Source organism: Monodelphis domestica, chromosome 2 (assembly GCF_027887165.1).
Source record: "Monodelphis domestica isolate mMonDom1 chromosome 2, mMonDom1.pri, whole genome shotgun sequence".
NCBI classification, from domain to species: domain Eukaryota; kingdom Metazoa; phylum Chordata; class Mammalia; order Didelphimorphia; family Didelphidae; genus Monodelphis; species Monodelphis domestica.
Genome location: NC_077228.1, coordinates 107,723,607 through 107,742,549, shown reverse-complemented (window position 1 = coordinate 107,742,549; position 18,943 = coordinate 107,723,607). Strand labels below are relative to the sequence as shown.

The 18,943-nt window shown below is 42.2% G+C and overlaps 1 protein-coding gene across 2 annotated transcripts in view; it reads left to right on the top strand.

The window, feature by feature from the left end:
• Window positions 1–18,943, top strand: part of LOC100017048 (renin-like) — a 49,469-nt gene that overhangs the window by 24,960 nt on the left and 5,566 nt on the right. For both annotated transcript variants that reach the window (XM_007481208.3, XM_001370692.4), the window contains exons 2-8: window positions 2,808–2,940; window positions 3,898–4,021; window positions 5,904–6,022; window positions 7,362–7,558; window positions 14,747–14,866; window positions 15,432–15,573; window positions 17,824–17,922. In XM_007481208.3, the coding sequence (XP_007481270.2) occupies window positions 2,824–2,940; window positions 3,898–4,021; window positions 5,904–6,022; window positions 7,362–7,558; window positions 14,747–14,866; window positions 15,432–15,573; window positions 17,824–17,922 (918 nt within the window). In that variant the 5' untranslated portion in view covers window positions 2,808–2,823. The remainder of the gene's footprint in view (window positions 1–2,807; window positions 2,941–3,897; window positions 4,022–5,903; window positions 6,023–7,361; window positions 7,559–14,746; window positions 14,867–15,431; window positions 15,574–17,823; window positions 17,923–18,943) is intronic.

Sequence of the window (18,943 nt, the reverse complement as noted above, 5' to 3'; positions counted from 1 at the left end):
GAAGGGTGACATGCTTTTGGAAAATCACTTTGGCAGTTGAGTGGATGATGAATGGAGGGGACAGAGATTTGAGGCAGGGGATCATCCAGAAGACTATTGAAGTAGAGGATAGGAGAGCTTATACTAGAGGGATGGCTGTATGACTGGAGAGAAAGGGGGACACTAAGAGAGAGGTCAGGCAGGTAGAAGGAGACCCAGAGAGAGTAGTGACATGAAAAACTAGAGAAGAGAGACTATGTAGGAGAAGAGATAAACAGGGTTGTGCTAACACTGTGTTTGATGTTGTAGATAGAAAAATAAAAATAGAATGGCTCCAACCTTTAAGAAGTTGTCATTCAACCAGGGAGGGAGGTTAGCCCTTTACTCATTTATTTAAATAAAACAAACAAACAAATCTTACCTCCCATCTTAGAATTGCTGTTAAGTCATTCATTGTTGATCATTGTACTTTATTGCTGCATAATGTTCACCTCATTTTAAGAAAAAAAAAAAAACAACAAACAACCCTTTTCTTCCATCTTAGAATCAATACCAAATATCAGTTCCACAGCAAAAGGCTAGTAAGGGCTAAGCTATAATGGTTATGTGACTTGCCTGCGGTCATATAGGTAGGAAGTATCTGAGGTCATATTTGAACAGGACATCTTGTCTCCAAATCTGGCTCTTTATTCACTTATCTGCCCCAATGAGCCCTTCATTATAATTTTTAAATTATAATTCAAGGTGAGGAGTGAAAGCAGAAAAGGAGAGATCACAATGCTCTGGGAAGGTTGGAAGAATGAGAAACTAATTTGAGGGGAGTGGTTTGGAAAAGTTTCATGGAAATGGTGGAACTGGAGCTGTCATTTTTTAAAATTATGTATTATATTACACAGTCGTCATTGTATCCTTTCACTTATGTTCTGCTCTTTGTGACTTCATTTGGTATTTTCTTGGCAAAGATAGGGAACATTTGACCAATTCCTACTTTAGCACATTTAACAGATGAGGAAACTGAGGCAAACAGGTTAATATGACTTGCCCACAAAAGCTATTAAGTGTCTGAGGCTGGATTTGAACTCAAGTGCTCCTGACTCCAGAGTTGACAACTCTATTCATAGTGCCACCTATCTATCTACTATGTTGTACAAACAGGAAATTCTACAGGCATTTAAAGGAAGGACAGAGCACTGGGAAGAAAAGTGGTCTGGGAAAAGGCTTCACAGAAGAGCCAGAAAATGGCAGATCCTTGTAGACTAAGTAGATTGTCAGAAGGCAGAGAAAAGAAAGGAGCATGCTAAATTCTAGGTAAGGGAAATGTCATGAGTAAATCATACAGGCTTCTTAGAGTTGATGGTTAATTTTCAAGGGGAACATCTGAAATTTGTAAAACTACAAATCAGACCTTGATTTTTTGTTGTTGTTGTTGATTTTCTAAACTTAAGTAAGTGATAGAGAAAAATGTTACTAATGCAGATTAAACTTAAAACGGTATCTTCTGCACATTCCTCTTCTGTAGAGCAAGTTGTTAATCATTTGCCAACACAGCACTGTGTGAATGTATGTTTGGGTTGAGGGTATTTGGATTTAGGATGTCATTTTGGGAGCATTCAGCAATAAGGATCGTGTTCAAACAGGAAGACTATGCTGGGAAAGAGGAAAGCCCTTAATAAAACTTAAGTCAGAGATGACTTCTTGCATCATGCTCCTGGGGAATGGAAAGTGGCCCTGGGATAATTGCTAGTGTACCTGGTACAGTGAAAAGAGGGTTTGACTCTTGCCTCAGATGTGACCTTGGGCAAGTCTCCTGACCTCAGTTTCCCTACCTCTAAAATGGAAGGCTAGTCTGGATGACCTCCAATACCCCTTTGAGCTAGAGTTCTCCTTGAACATCAAGAATGCATCTCAGCTTGAGCATAGCAGTTGGGACAGCAACACTGAGGTGGACAGATAGGTTCAAAAATCTTTCAGGGGTCTCAGCAATAGGACTGTTGACTCTTCTCCACAAGACTCCTCCATCATCTTGTTCCCTCTATACCCATCTTGATGTGTCATTTTTTTATTTTAATACAGAAGAGAAGAGTTTTAAATTTAAAAAAAAATTCAAAGTAGTTTTGCTGTTACCTCACTTAATTCGCACAACCTTGTGAAATATATACTATTGACTTGCCCAGGATCAAAAAACTGGTAAGTGTCTATGGCAGGCTTTAAGTTCAAATCTCCCTGACTTAAAGTCTAGCACTCTATCCATTAGAACCTCTAGCTGGCCACAAATGTCTACAGCACTCAGCCCTAGTAGCCACCAATACCTCAGTTATTATGTGTGGAAGAGTTATATTTTGTTTCCTTGTGAAGAAGTGGCAGGGGTGTATGTGTGTGTGCGGAGGGGGTCGGGGCATTGCAATAATCATCTAAATGCAGAAAATAAGCTGGTGGGATTAAGGCTAAATGAAAGAAAAAGTCCTTGACCAAGAGAAGCCAAGGAAGCTTTTCAACCAGTGGTGCCAAACTCCACTAGAAATGGATCCCTGTGAGTCACATATTGACTTGGAAAATCACAAATCTTGATGTTTCATTGCTTTTATTTATTTTGTTAAACATATCACAATTACATTTTAATCTAGTTCAGGTAAAACTTCCCATACCTCTGTACTAGAATTTCTCTGTCAGTCTTAGAAACAGGTGCAGCTCTCTACTGCATGGTCTGAGAGGTTGGGGTAGTCTTAACTAGGAGACAAAGGAATGGGTGAAACAATCTTATGGGACTGAGTAGGGGATCCTGGGAAATTCTAATATTTTTCTCTTTTCTTTCCTCTATTCCTGGTTAGGATTGCCCTCAAGAAAATGATCTCAGTCAAAGAGAGCATGAAGATGAGGGGCAAGCACTTGGAGAACTTGAACATGGCAGAGAACTCTTGGCATGGTGTAGTATCCCCTATCATTCTCACCAATTATGAGGATGTAAGTCCTACACTAGTGATCCTTTACCCTTCCTCCCAAAGCTCCCCAGGGCACAAATTCAACCAGAATTTCTAGAAGATATGAAAAAAGATTTTAAATGATTGGTTTTTTCCAATGCTTTTATCAGTTAAATGAGAGCAATAGAAAAAAAATTGGGAAAGAAGAGTTATGAAATAAAGAATTAGAAAGAAATTAAGGCTTGGCAAAGGGACACAAAACTTTGCCCAAGAACAAACTCCTTGAAAATTAGACTGGACCAAAAAGAAGCTAGTGAATCCATGAAACAATAATAAAACTAAGCTAAATGACTTTTAAAAAAATAGAAGAAAATCTAAGGTATATCATAGCAAAAATGACTAAACTAGAAAATGAATTAAGGAGAAAAAATACAAGAAAGACTGGACTACCCATGGAGCACCATTTAAAAAGAGCCTAGATATGTTTCAAGAAATTTTAAAATAAAGCATGCAGAGTACTTAGAATCAGCAGCCAAAATGGAAACAGAACTCTATGATCACTTTTTGAAAGAAACTCCCAAATGAATACTTCTAGGAATGTTATAACCAGCTTCTAGGTCAAAGAAAATAACACTGAAAGCTATGGAAAAGTAAAAATAGTAACAATTCATGTGTTTACAGTACTTTCAGGTTTATAAAGTGTTTTTGTTTATACTAGAGGTATGCGGTTCAAGAAGGTATCATACCATTTTATAGATAAGCAACTTGAGGCTCAGCAAAGTTATGTGAGTAGCCCAAGGCCACACATAGTTTTGAGAGCTGGGAATGAAAAGCTGGCCAGTCCCTCACACTTTCCAGTACACTATTCTGTATCTCAGAACTTGAGGTTCCCTTAAGAGATCATTTTGTTTAATCTGCTAATTTTGTAGAAAAGAAATTGAAGTCCAAGGGAGTGAGGTGATTTGCCCTTAGTCCATCTCTCTTTTTTTTATGCCTACAGACCCAGTATTATGGTGAGATCAATATTGGCAGCCCACCCCAAACCTTCAAAGTCGTTTTTGACACTGGATCTTCTGACTTTTGGGTGCCCTCTAGCCAATGTGACCCACTCTATACAGCCTGTGGTAAGATCCTAGCCCCTGGGCACCTAGGCCCAGGCTCTCCTGGTTTGGAGGTTGAACTTTGTGCTTGGCCCCAAACCATTCTAAATCTGTCATTATATCCCTCCTATCCTCTCATCCACCCATCCATCCTTTCAATAGGGGTAGGGATAATTATCACTTTTATCACACTATTTAGAGTGGAAACAAAAGCCCAGAACTATCAGAACTGTGTATAGAACCCAGGAGTCCTCACTCCCAGCTTCTTGTTCTTTGAACCAGAAAAGATAAATGATAAAAGGAGGATATGAAATCAAATCTGATCCCCTGAAGGAGCATTGAGACCCTGGCCATCCAAGGGATATATCTGGATCTTCCTCAGTCAGGGACAAGACAGTATTCCTAAACATCTCCTCATTCCCACCCTGACTTTTGCCTCATGTTTCCATGCTTATAGCCCCCATTCTCATCCCTCAAGCCCTGTGGCTTTTTTTTTTAACCCTTGCCTTCCATTTCAGAATCAATACTGTGTATTGGTTCCCAGGCAGAAGAGAGGTAAGGGCTAGGCAATGGGGGTTAAGTGACTTGTCCAGGGTCACACAGCTAGGAAGCCCCATGACTTTTAACAATGCCTTGCCAAGGACTAGATCGCTTTCATTCCCTACATTTAATTGCCCTCTCTGTCCCTTAGCCCTCCCTCACTGACACTTAGACCTGCTCCACCCTTGACATTTAACCTCCATTCGAGGAGCTCTCATGACTCCTAGCAATTAGATCTCCATCAATATCATTCTAGCATCTCTCACAGGTTCTTAGCCCCTATCTCTGACAATCAGTCAATCAGCAAGTATTTCTCCAGTATATATTATGTACTTCTTGCCTCCACCCCCACCCCAAGACTAGAGATGCTTCAAGCTGATTCATTTAAAAGATGGAACAAAGCTCAGGAGGAATCCTAAACAGAGTACAGAGGCTTACCTAGGGTAAGGCAAGTGGGGCTTAGGCATAAGCTGAGAGTTCATTCAATCTTCAGCCATATGTAAACACCAGCTAACTGCTTTGGTTAAATAGGAGGCTGACAGATGACAGGCTAGAGGAGCCCTACTATCCAGGACCACCCAGGAAGTTCCCAGAAGGAGCTCTGCTTCCCCAGAATCTCTATGTTGCTAATGGGGGTGCTGTCAGGGTTTCCATCCCAAATGAAAGTCACCCTTCCTGTTGTTTGCAGCAGGCTTTGGATTCCAATATGTGAAAAAACTGAAACCTAGTTTAGGCCCTGACAGAGTGTGGGGCACATAGCAGATATCCGTCATTTTTACATTTGTAAAGGTTTTCTTGAGGGGTACAGCCTGACCTGGGATTTCCTTGAGATGGGTACTCCCAGGTGAAGAAACCCCCTCAACCAGCACCCATGGGCACCTTCTCTGTGACTTGGGGTCTTAGCTAAGCTCTGGAATAGTAAGAGACTTGTGAAGGGTCACCAGGCCAGTCCCTGTTAAAGGCAAGTCTTCCTTGCTTTGGACTCTTTCTATTCAACCAACTTTAGGTTTTTTTATTTTTTATTATTTTTTAACCCAAATTTCTGTCTCAGTAACAACTCTAAGACAGAAGGCCAAAGACTAGGCAAATGGGGTTAAGTGACTTGCCCAGAGTCACACAACTTGACACATTCCTAAAACTTTTAACCCTACCCACCTGTGCTCCCACCACTGACAGCAGATTGCAGAATTATAGACTGTTAGGAAGGATGTTAGAGAGCATCTGTTGGCCCCCTTTCTGGATGGAGAAGGTCACTTGTTAGTGACAAAGAAGGGAGCCCAATCTCCTTCTGATCTCAGTGCATTCCTGCCTTAACTGCCCTGTCTGGTTTCCTCCTCTAACACCTGGGTCTTTGTCTCTTCCCCAGAGTTTCACAATCAATATGATGCCTCAAAATCCTCTACTTACAAAATGAATGGATCAAACTTCATCATCCACTATGCATCTGGTCGGGTCAAGGGCTTCCTGAGTCAAGATATACTGACTGTGAGTCCCTTTCACAGGAAATATGCTCCCCTTAGCAATTTCCCATAATTTAGGATCCTGGAGGAATCCCTGTGGGAGAGAGGAAAGGTTAAGGAGAGGGGATGGATGTCAGCCTACTCTGAGAACAGAGGGATCCTGGGAAACAATGGACTTCTGCTACTTCCCTTTCATCACTAGGGAGCAGTGATACAGCTCACATACCTATCCTTCAAGGTGGTTCAGCTACTGCTTCAAAAAGAAAATCTGGATTATTTGCATGGAATTTTGTGTGTAATTTGCATGTGATTCACTTAAGGGTAAAATACTTAGAGGTTCTACTCCATTCCTTGTTCTTTTCCTCCTGTGATATGATTTGAGAAAATCAAAAATCTCTTCTATACATCTCTTCCCTTATTCTCCAAGTCCTCTATCCTCATTTCCCTAAGGGAGGGCACTAGCATTGTGACTGGATTTGGGCATTATATTAGCTTAGAGGATAAACCACAGGCCAATGAGTGGTAAAGAAGGACTTACTGTATGAATCCATGCAGCATCCTATTGGCTCTCAGCTGAGAGAGAAGATCCTGGGAAAAGAATCACCTGAAAACAGTTTGGTTTGGAAGAGAGACATTGGGGGTGTGGGGGCAGAGTACAATCTGAAGGTTGGACCAGTCCCTTGGGACTGTAGTTGGATGGGATCTGTGGGAGTGAAAGGAAGGAATTAGAAATGTTATAGGGAGAAGAAGGGGCTAAAGGAGGTAATGAAGAAAATGAAAGAAAGACTAAGACATCCAATTTATTCCAATCTAACCTAGAGTCTAATCTGCTCCTCTCTTCCCAGTGCTCCTCCAGGTCCTCATCTTTTGGGTTGACTTTAGGTCTGGCCATTCCTGAGGGAGAAGGTCCAGGACAACTTGGGCTGTGCCTCCCACAACTCCATGAATATTTTTTATTTAGGTGCAATCAGGTTTTGATGAATAGCAAGGTCATCCTGGAAGAGGATAAGAAGGCAGGAAGTGGTGAAGGGGTTAGGTTGTCATGCAGCACAACTCATGGGCTGAGGGGAGTGTTGGCCATAGCCAGAGAGGATTAGGGTAGAGCAGGGAGCCAATCTTCACTCTGACTATCCTTCCAATCTTTAAAAAGTGCTGCAAAAAGATTGCATTCTGAATCTGTCTTAAAACTACCTGTTTTTCTTTTTTTTTTTTCTTCCCTAATTCTTCCAAATCTAATAATGGACTGCATCCTCAGTTAGGGACCAGTATGCTGATTTGTTGTGACCTAGGTCAGCACCAGGTCAGGCTGATAGGGTACTGTGCCTGGTCAGCCAGCTTTCTCCTCTGGCTTTTTAAACCCACAGATTGGTGAAATCAAGGTGACTCAGGTATTTGGTGAGGTCACAGCACTGCCCCTGATACCCTTTGGACTGGCCTGGTTCGATGGAATCCTTGGCCTGGGATACCCTAAGAGGTCAATGAGTGGAATCACGCCTGTCTTTGACAACATAATGGCAGAAGGGGTGCTGAAGGAAGATGTCTTCTCTATCTATTACAGCAGGTGAGACTGTTCCTTTTGGGTGGGATTCCATACCCTGGGCAGGAGGAAAGGAAGGGAATTGTGTCCATGACTGTGACCTCTGCTGGAGCAAGAAGTGCAAGAGGACTCACTTATAAGAGCTCTGTGGAGTCCAGGGTGCCTCAGAGAGACAGTTGAACCCTTAATCCATGTTAGTGGGAGGGAATCCCATGGCCAAAATAAGACATTTTTACATTTGAAAAGGTTTTCTTGAGGGGTAAAGACTGACCTGAGATTTCCTTGAGATAGGTACTCCCAGGTGAAGAAACCCCCTCAACCAGCACTCATAGGCACCTTCTCTGTGACTTGAGGTCTTAGCTAGGCACTGGGGTAGTAAGAGTGGTCATTGAGTCCAATCCCTTCATTTTACAGATGAGGAAACTGAGGCCAAAATTTAGGATATGTATTTTAAGGCTGAACATTTCTGATGACAAATCCAAAAAAAGATTAAAAAAAAGATAAAAAAAAGAATGCATCAGATCACATACATTAAGTAAAGAACAAAACCAAGACTCAAAATGATAGCCTCTAACTCCAAATTAAGCATTCTTCCACTGTTCCATGTTGCTATTTAGTCTCTTGTGTAGTAGTCAAACCCAGTTCTGCTCTAACTCCAAGTGGAGGATTCCTCTTACTCTGCCTCATGGATTTTCCTAAGGTCACACAATTAAATGGAAGATCATGGATTTGAACTCAGGTCTTCTGATTGAAAATCTAGACTTTATAGCCTCAGACACTTTCTAGCTGGGTGAACTTGGCCAAGTCATTTGATCCCCATTGCCTAGCCCTTACCACTCTTCTGTCTTGGAACCAATACACAGTATTGATGCTAAGACTGAAGGTAAGGGTTAAAAAAGAAAAGAAAAGAAAAGAAAAGAAAATCCAATCTTCTTTCCAATATACCTTGTTGCCTTTCTTTACCCATAGTAAGGACTAAAGTCCAAGGCTTACAGTCCCAAGAACAGTGTTTCCTTGCATATATGGGAGAGGTATGAATGGAAAAAATATTCTATCTAGAGGAAATTTTGTGATGCTTTGCCATCTCTCTCAATAGACATGTGAGAGGTAACATAGTAGAATGAATAAGAATGCTGGCTTCTAAGTCAGCAAAACTAGAGTTTAAGTCAAATATTTGCCACTTATTCCTTGACTAAATAAATCACTTTCATCTCCAAGAGAGTGATGAGGTAATGTCCATGATTGTAGGCAACAGGTCGATTGCCAATCTACACCAATACAAGGATCTCTCTCCCTCCACCCAGAGCTCCCTAGATCAATTAAATCATGGCTCTTTAGCCCTCTCGTTACCCCCTGCAAAAAAAGAACTCAACAATATAGGGAGAGATGAACATGATGTTCTACTAGAAGGTGTTATCTTCTGTGACCAAGTGCATGTCTAGATTGACAGGCAGCCATTGGACTTGCTTTGTATTTACTCAAGGTCCCATTTATAAAACTTCTTTGACAGCAAAGTGTCTTTTGGATGACTGTGTGGGCAGCAGCTTCAACCTCCTCCTCCTGTCTGACTCAGGCTGAGACTGAAGTCAGGATTCATTCTCTAAGCCCACACCAGCTGGAATGTAGGGGCAGGTAGTTTAAGACTGAACATTTGTGATGACAAATACAAAAAATGAAGAATGTGTTAAGTGAGAATTGAATTGAGGGCAGCTAGGTGGCTCAGTGGATAGGACTAAGAGGCAGGCCTATAGATGGGAGGTCCTGGGTTCAAATTTAACCTCAGATACTTCCAAGCTGTATGACCCTGGACAAGTCACTTAACCAGCATTTGTTAGCCCTTATTTCTCTTCTGCCTTAGAACCAATATACAGTATTGATTCTAATATGGAAGGGAAGGTTTAAAAAAAAAAAAGAATTCAATTGGATTCCTTAATACAAAGCAGGAGCATTGAGAGAAACCACATGATGTGGGAGAATTTTAGCCTCAAATGAGGAAACTCTGGTTGTAGTTGACTCTCCCACTAACTAAACCTTCTGTCTGTAAGCAAATCCTTCCCCCCTCTTTTCCCCCTTCACTTTCCTCCTCTGTAAGATGAGAGTGATAAGGATGAGGTACTTTCTCCTAATGAATGGATGAACCCTAATAAAGATAAGGATAAGGGGATCTTTGAGGTACCATATGCTTCCAGCATTCTATGAATCACACAATGACATACAAATATGCCAGGGTACAACCCTACACCCCCCCATGCACACGTACACAAACTCAGGTCCATATTCAGCCACACAAAGACCAAAATCCTCTCTGAAACCAATAGAACTCTTCCCCCGTCCCATCACCCTCAGTCATCAGAGGCATTTCTACCAAGTCCTGAAGAAGCATGCTATAGGGCATAGAGCACTGGCTTGTAATGGAAACATCTCCCTACAACACTTATTAATTCTGAGATCTTAGGCAAACCATCAAACTTCTCTGAGACCTAGTGGCTTCATCTGTAAAATGGGGATGCCGATGATAATCCTTCCAGTATAGAATCATTGTGAGAAAAGCTTAATCAGCTCTAAAAACTGTGAGGTTTTAGGATTCTATTCACTGAGAATCTAAAGACGTATCCTTCTTTGAAAAGCAGGATAAGAAGACATCCTAGCCAGGATTAAAGGGTTCACAGTCCTAGATAGAGACATGGAGACCCACCTAAGAGCATAGATTTTTCACCTGGGAGGAATTTTAGAGACTATCTCCCTGGGTTCTTAACCCGGGGTTCCTGGACAAAGAACGGGTTTGTGAATAGGTTTTAATGCATTTATGAATCTAGAATAGGAAGAAAATCTTTATTGTAATATAAATGGTTTGCTTTGAATTCTTATATTTGTTATACAGTTAAAAATATTATTTTGAAGCACAGCTAAGTAGCACAGTAGATAGAATGCCAGGCCTGGAGTCTGGAGACCCTGGTTTCAAATCTAACCTCAGATACTTCCTAGCTGTGTGACCCTAGGTAAGTCACTTAAACCCAATTGCCTAACTCTTGCCAATCTTCTGTCTTGGAAGTCATATTAAGACAGAAGGTAAGGGGTGTGTGTGTGTGTGTGTGTGTGTGTGTGTGTGTGTGTGTGTGTGTGTGTGTGTGTGTTTATTCTGAGAAAGGATCTATTGGCTTTACCAGACTTCCAAAGGCATCTTTAACCCCCCAAAAAGGTTAAGAATCACTGATCTAAACTGAACATCCATTTACAGATAAGGACACTAACTTAAGACACATATTAAATGATTTGCCCAAATCCATACAGATAGAAAGTAGAACTAGCATTAGAAGCAAGTCTTCTGACTCCAAGGCTAGCACTCTTTTCCAAACCCAACCACCCAACAAGATCAGGAAGCATATGGTAGGTCAGAAGACCATCAGGAGAAAGCAGTGCAGTAAAGTAAAGTAGAAAGCGCCTAAAATTTGGAGTCACAAAATCTGGGTTCTGATCCTGGTTCTGCTGCTTACTGAAGTGGCCTTTTCTTTAAACCCTTCCCTTCCATCTTAGAATCAATACTATGTGTTGGTTCCAAGGCAGAAGAGTGGTAAGGCAAAGCAATGGGGGTTGAGTGACTTGCTCAGGGTCCTGCAGCCAGGAATTATGAGTCTGGATTTGAACCCAGGATCTCCTATCTCTAAGCCTGGCTCTCAATACACTGAGCCACCTAGCTGCCCCCTTGAGATAAGTTGTTAATCCCTCTGAACCTCAGTTTGAAGGGGTTGGATTATGAGATGCCTGAGATCCCTTCCAGTTCTAGATTCTATGAGTTTACCTGTTAAAATGAACCATCTCTCAGAATTGGAGCCCTTGTGGAAGGCCTCCAGACACAACAGAGATTAGACTTTGGCCTTGAAGGAATAAGGGAGGGGCAAGGAAACTTGGTTAGCAGAGATCTGAGGCAGAAAGGCACTTGCTGTGTTTGGGGAAAACAATCAGGTGTGTAGAGGATTTGTTGTGAGGAAGAGTAGGAGAAAAGATTGAAGAGGAAAAGGCTAAGAAGTGGTAAGCTGGGGTGAAACTGTGGATTATTTTAAATGTCCTGATGAGGCATTTGGACTTGATCTCATGAACAAGGAGCAGCTATTGAAGGTTTTGAACTGGGGAAAGTAGAAGAAGAAATTATGTCTAGAAAGCTGTCTTATTAGAAGACTAAACTGGCAGCTACTCTGGTCTGGATGGACTGGAAGGAAGAGACCCAGGAGGCAGAGAATGCAATTAAGAAGCTATTAAATAGGCCAAGGGTGTGATGATGAGGGCCTGGACTGAGTGGCAGCACTGGGTAGTGGTAATGGAAAAGGAGGAGGATGGAGTCTGGAAGCACAAAAAAGAAAGAAATTCAAAGACTTACAGATTGGCTCTGGGAGTTGGGGCAGAGAGAGGGATCAAGGATGATTCCTGGGTTTTTAGCATGAGTGAATGAGAGAGTAGTGGTATCCTGATCAGTGAAGCAGTAAAATCCAGAAGGGATGGACTAATGAGGATGTGAAGGTAATTAGTTTAGCTCTGGACATATTGGAGAGAGAGTGAATAGAGTTGGCCAGGAGACCTGGGTTTAAGTTCTGCCTCAGATATAGCCTGACTGTGTGGCCCTGGGAAAATCACTTAACTTCTCAGTGCTCTAGGCCAGAAGCATCAAACATAGTCTGTCAGACTGTCACAACAGTCTAAAGTATAGCCTAACCAGATTAAAATGAAATAAGGAGGACAGTGAGGTGGCACAGTAGACAGAATGCCAAGCTCTGAGTCAGAATGACTTGGATTCAATTCTAACCTCAAGTACTTCCTTGCTATATGACCTGGGCAAGTCACAACCCAAATTGCCTAGTCCTTACTGCTCTTCTGTCTTAGATTTGACACAAAAACAGAAGTTGGGGGTGGCCCTTTGATGGAGAAAGGTCTGGAGGCCAATTTAGTGGAGTCAATGATGGGCTACGACAGCCCAAAAACCAATTGTGATTCAAGGCTGCAGAGCTTCCAGAGGAGGTGGTAGTACTATTGACCAGTCCCCTGACCTTCTGAGACCAGTTCTGGAAAACCCTGTTTGATTCTGGGCACCACAGGACAAAGAGAATGTTGATAGTCTGGACGGGGTCCAAAGGAGGGCAACCACAAAGGTAGAGAACTTTGAGTCATGAGTGTTTAGCTGGGAGAAAAAAGAAGACTAGATTAGGAGGGTGGTGAACATGATGGCTGTCTTCTAGTACTGGGAAAGCTGCCATGTTACAAAGAGATTAGTTAGGCTCATTCTATTTATTCCCAGAGGGCAGAACCAATGGCAATCCAGAGAAGTTATAGAGATGATTAGGCTGGTGTCAGGAAAAAATTTCCTAATGACTAGAGTTGTGTGAGAAGAGTGGAGGCTGCTTTGTGAGATTATGGGTTCCCTCTCACTAGAGTTCTTAAAGCAAAGGCTGAATGGACACACTCGGGCATAAGGTATGGGATAGTGGAAGGATACTTTCCAGGCTTGTGCTAGACATTGGGTCATGGCATCAAACTCGCATAGAAAAGGGGCTTCACTAAACCATACATAGGAATCCGTATGGGCCACACGTTGACTTGCAAAACAAGAAGTTGATATTTTCTGTGTTTTCTTCTGCTTTAGTTTTGTTGAATATTTTCCAATTAAATTTTAATCTGGGTCCATACTCAAGGCTTTTGGGATGCTCAGGGGCATTGTTTGACAGCTCTTGATCCTCCTTAGGTGCCCTGTGAGGTCCCCTCCAACTATAAAATTCTATCATTCCAGGAAGACGCAGAGAAATTTTCAAGTAAGGTGAAGGTATCTTTGCTAAAAGGTCAGCAGTGACCTTTTTTTGTTTTTTAACCATTTCTTTCTGTCTTAGTAACGGCTCTAAGACAGAAGGTCAAGGGTTAGGCAAATGGAGTTGAGTGACTTGCCCAGGGTCACACAGCTGAGAAGGATAGCAGCAACCTTCTAATTTCTAACTCATTGTTTTTCACACTTTACTTGACTTCTCTGCAGCCTTCTCAAAACTCTGGTCTGGCTATATATGACACAGCATTGCCCTGGTTCTCTTCCTACTTCCCTAGCCATTTCCCTATATACATTTTTTTAAATTTTAAACCCTTCCCTTCTATCTTAGAATTTATACTGTATATTGGTTCCAAGGCTGAAGAGCAGTAACAGCTAGGCAATGGGGGAGTTAAGTGACTTGCCCAGGGTCATACAGCTAGGAAGTGGCTTGAGATCACATTTGAATTCAGGACCTCCCACCTCTAAGCCTGGTTCAAACACTGCTAGGAGTATCCTGGAGATCTAATGAAATCCTAAATGTGAAAGGGATGGGAGATGGGAGTGACCAGATAATTCCATCAGTTCTTTCCTGTCTCTTTACAGGAAATCCAAGTGAGGAAATAAGCCCATCCCAACATGGCTCCAGCTTCCCTGTCCATGACATCCTTAGTAGCATGACTCAAAGTCACACACTCTAATAGCCAAAAGAGGTCTCAAAGAGGCCCAGGCTCATTGGAGGCTGACTGCTGATACTCTCTGCACTAACACCCCGACACACATACCCTTTTGGTAACAATCCTGTGCATTCCTACCCTTACCTTCCTCTCATCTTTCCCAGAATTGTTCGCCAGGTACCAAGCTCCACTCTTTGGGGCATGGACCTAACTCAAAGTACCTACAGCAAAATAATTGGTGTCGATTCGCACCTAATTTTCATATTACTAATTTGCTCTTCCCTATCCCTTCTCCTTTCTACTAATTACTGCAGTAACTGCTGGGTCAGGTTGGGCTGACCCAGCCTGGAAAAATTAGAGCTGTCCAAAAATGGCAAGGACTGATTTGGGAGGAATTGAATTTTCCCAACATGGGGTCTTTCAGGGGAGGCTTAGTGGCCACTTGTTGGGAGCCTTGGAGAGGAGCTCCTTATTCAGGGATGTAGCAGGATTTAGATTTAAGGCATGAAGAGCCCATGATGTCTCAGTATGGGACCCAGGAAAGGAGTAAAAAGGCTTTGCTCTCTCACACTGTCTACTGCATCCTATATCCCATGGCCCAGTCCAAAGCTTAGCCTAGGCCCTGACACATAGTAGACATTTAATAAATGTTTATTCACTTGACTGTCCCTATTCTCCAAACCCCTCTCCCAATTTCTCTTTAGCCCTGAGTCCTCAGACCTCAGGGTGAAAAGATTGTCATCTGTTCTCCAGGAGTTCGGGGAAGAATGGTGGAGAGCTGATACTTGGAGGCAGTGACCCCAACTATTACCAAGGGACCTTTCACTACATCAACACCAGCCGGCCACACTTCTGGCAGATCCAGATGCAAGGGTCAGGAATCACCATTGGTTCTAATTCCATTCCACCTCCTAACCCGCCCTGAAATCCAGACACATCTAACATTGGCCAACCCCAAGAGTATTTGTCACTCACTTCTCTACATTCAGATACCTCTGGAATGACTTCTTTCTATCCACTAATATCTTTCCTTAGGGACCACTGCCATTGACTATTTTTTTAAACCCTTACTTTCTCTCTTGGAGACAACCCTAAGACAAAAAGGCAAGGTCTCAACAAGCAGGGTCTGAGGCCAAATTTTAACCCAGGTCCTCCTGACACCAGGCCAGGTTCTCAAACTACTGAGCCACCTAACTGTCCTCCAGCTAAACTATTCTCCATCTATATAATACATTCTCTGAAATGTCCTTTCCATGTATTTGGAGCATCACTTCTGCCCCCCTACTCTATACAAATATCAACTCCCTGAAGGTAGGGATTGTATCTTTTTCTCTGTCCCAAGGATCCTAATTTAAGGCTTTAAGTCTCTGGGGGTGGGGAAAGTGGCTGATCCTGCTGGCCTATGAAACCCCTTTATGTCTCTGACCTTCCCATACAGGGTGGCTGTCAAGTCTTATGTGCTGTCCTGTGAGGATGGTTGCCCTGCAGTTGTGGACACAGGAACATCCTTCATCACAGGCCCAACCGATTCCATAAGAGGACTGATGACGGCAATTGGAGCTGAGGAAGATGGGGGAGAGGTGAGGAAGGCAAACTCTGGGAAGAAGAAGAGAGTGGGGAGTTACCAAGAAGGGCTGGGTAAAACCAGGATCCTGAAGTTCCCTTCCCAGAGAATGGAAGGACCATCAGGGGGCTGTTTCAGAGGTGGTTATCTCAAAGGCAGTTGTCCCATTTCTGTCTGCCCCACATCCTGCAAATGTGATAATTACTCAGAGGATAGCATAGATTTCAGAATTAGGACCCTCAGAAGTCTTCATTCTACCATGTTCAGAAATTCCTTGCACAGCACTCTTTACAGGTATTCATTTAGCTTCTGCTGGAACATGTCTGCTAATAGGGAGTTCACCACCTTACACAAGATAGATATTTCTATTTATTGCCACAAAATTTGATTATTGGCACCACTGAGGTGGCTCAATGCATAAAGTGCTGGAATCAGAAAGATTTGAGTTCAAATTCAGTCTCAGGCACTTATTAGCTGTGTGACCTTGGACAAGTCACTTAACTTCTGTTTGCCATCCACTGGAGAAAGAAATGTCAAACCACTCCAGTATTGCCAAGAAAACCCCATACCAGGTCATGATGAGTTTGTTGGATGCAATTGAACAACAACCAAAAATTCAACTGTTAGAAAATTCTCCGTGAGATAAGAGTCAAATCTGCCTCTATAATATCCAGATATTGGAATAGGTAGAATTTACAATGAAAAAAACATTTATATGTAATATACATATATACATATTGTGATATGGAAATCACACTAAAAGACTGATATATATTAATTTAAGGTCACCAAGGAATTCAGCTATGTAATTCCTAAATGAAAACTCAAGTCAGCAGTCAACCTTTTTATGGTGTTTTAATTACAAACAGGAGGAAGAAAAGTATTAGAGGGAGAGAGAGAGGGGAAAAGGGAGAGAAGGAAATAGGGCTTAAATACCCACTCTGCTCAGGCTGAGCCAAAGGCCCAAGGCCCTGGATAGCCGAGGCAAAGAAAAGAGATCAGTCCCTATCACTCAGGTGACCAAAATGGAGAAACAGTCTGAGCTCCTCCACTCCAAGCACCAGGCTCCAACTACCACACTCTCCCTCCACACAGGAAGTCCCAGCTCTCCTCTACCTCACTTCCTGTGTCTCACCTGTGCCAATGGTGGCTCTAGCTTAACCCAGGACTGCCCAGAGGTCTGTCTCCTTTGCACATGTCTGTTGAAGGTCATATTCTCAAATAATTAAATCTTGAGCTTTGCTGCAGCCCTTTCTAAATCTTGTTACCTTGAGTAGGGTGGAGATTGTAGTTTCCAAGACCTGATTCTGTCATTCCAAGTATCTCTATTGTTATTAATCAGGAAATAGCCAAATCCCATCCTCTAAAGAATGGTTTGAACAGGGTTGAGTAGTTTTGAAATTCACAATATATATATACATATATACTATATATATATATATACATATATATTAATTTCAAGGATTATCAACTAGGAGAGAAATAAAAATTAGTTCTACTTGTCCCCAGAGGGCCATTGCTAAGAGCAAGGATTGGAAGTAGTCAAGCAAAATTTCAGCACAATGTATGAAAAAATGTCCTAAAAATGAGGGCTGCCCCAAAGTGCCATTCTACTTTGGGCTTCCTCAAGGGAAAATGAATCCCCTATTACCTGAGGAAGCAAGTGATCATTTGATAATCACCTGATACTTATGCTGGAGATTGAAACTGGCAAATATTGAAAAGAAATGTTTAATGAAATAGATAAAAATGCAATACAACATAGATAATGTTAATTTGCGACTCTTCTGTTTAACACCAGTGCTATAGAGGCAGTTGCTTAGTCTTCATCAGTCCTGTCCAAATCTTCATGCTCCCATGTGGGCTTTTCTTAGCAAAGCTTCTATAGTGGTTTTGCCATTTCCTTCTCCAGCTTATTTTACAGATGAGCAAACTGAGGTCAGCAGGATGAAGTACCTTGTCTGGGATCACAGAGCTATTAAGTATCTGAGACCACACTCAGGAAGATGAGTCTTCTTGACTCCAGGCCCAACAGTCGTTCCCCTTGCTGCCCCTATAGAGGCAGAGGAGCTCCCTATTCAGATTAGAGGTGAAACTCAATGACCTCTGAGATTACTTTCTATTCTGACTATGTAAACTGAACCGGGACTAACACTAAGAAAGGGGACCCAGATGACACATCAAGCCCTTCCTTACTGATCTGTACACATGTGAAGTCTAGAATGCCTGGAACTCACATAAGCTTTGGGACCCTTTATGCCCACAGTATCTTGTAAAATGTGACCTGGCATCCACGCTCCCAGATATCTCATTCAACTTTGATGGCAAAGATTTCACACTCCAAGGTTCTGACTATGTCTTAGAGGTAAGCTTCTGGATCATTCTCTTTCTGTTTCTCTGTCTGTCTCTCTTCGTCTCTTTCTTTCTTACTCTTTCTCTGTCTCTCTGTCTCTTGTCTCTATGTGTCTGTCTGTCTGTCTGTCTGTCTGTCTGTCTCTCTGTCTCTCTCTTGTCTCTATGTGTCTGTCTGTCTCTTGTCTCTATGTGTCTATCTGTCTGTCTGTCTGTCTCCCCTCCCCCCCCCGTCTCTCTCTCTCTCTCTTTCTCTCTCTCTCTCTTTCTCTCTTTCTCTGTCTTGCTCGAAGTGTGAGGCCACGGGATTTAGGAATCAGCTTCATGGCCAAAAACCAGGGTAGGGGAGTGGTGAATATAGAGAGTTAAAGGTACTCCTGTGCTTCCTCCATAAAACATGGTTCATTTACTAACGATCCCCAAAGTGTTAGTGCTATCAAGTATATGTATCCCAACAACCCTAGAACGTTGGTAGTATATAAGTTTTATTTCCATTTAAGAGATGAGGAAACTCAGGATCAGAGACCTAATGGGATCAGGAGGTCACAGATTTAAAAGCATGAAGAGATCTTAATAGACATCTAGGCAAAACTCTCATTTTACAGATAAGGCAACTAAGGCTCAGAGAATTTAAGTGAATTGCTGTGGTTACAAAGCTAGTTAAGTGTCAGAGGTGGGATTTGAACTTAGATCTTCCTACCTCTAAGTTAAGTACTTTATTTGCTACCCAGAAGAATGGGATAGTAGAAATAATTCACATTTCTTACAACAACCCTGTAAGGTTGGTTGTATATAAATATTATCCCCATTTGACAGATGAGGAAACAAGCTCAGACATGAAGGGACTTGCTAAAGGTAATACAGCTAAATGGGGAAAGAGCTCTGCTCTGGTCCCTCTCATCTTTCCATACTTTCTCTCACTTTCCTTCTCTAGTGGATTAGGCAAACAAAAGTTAAGTGACTTGCCCAGGGTCACACAGCTAATTAGTATCGGGGTGAATTTTACCTCAGGTATTCCTGACTCCAGAGTCAGC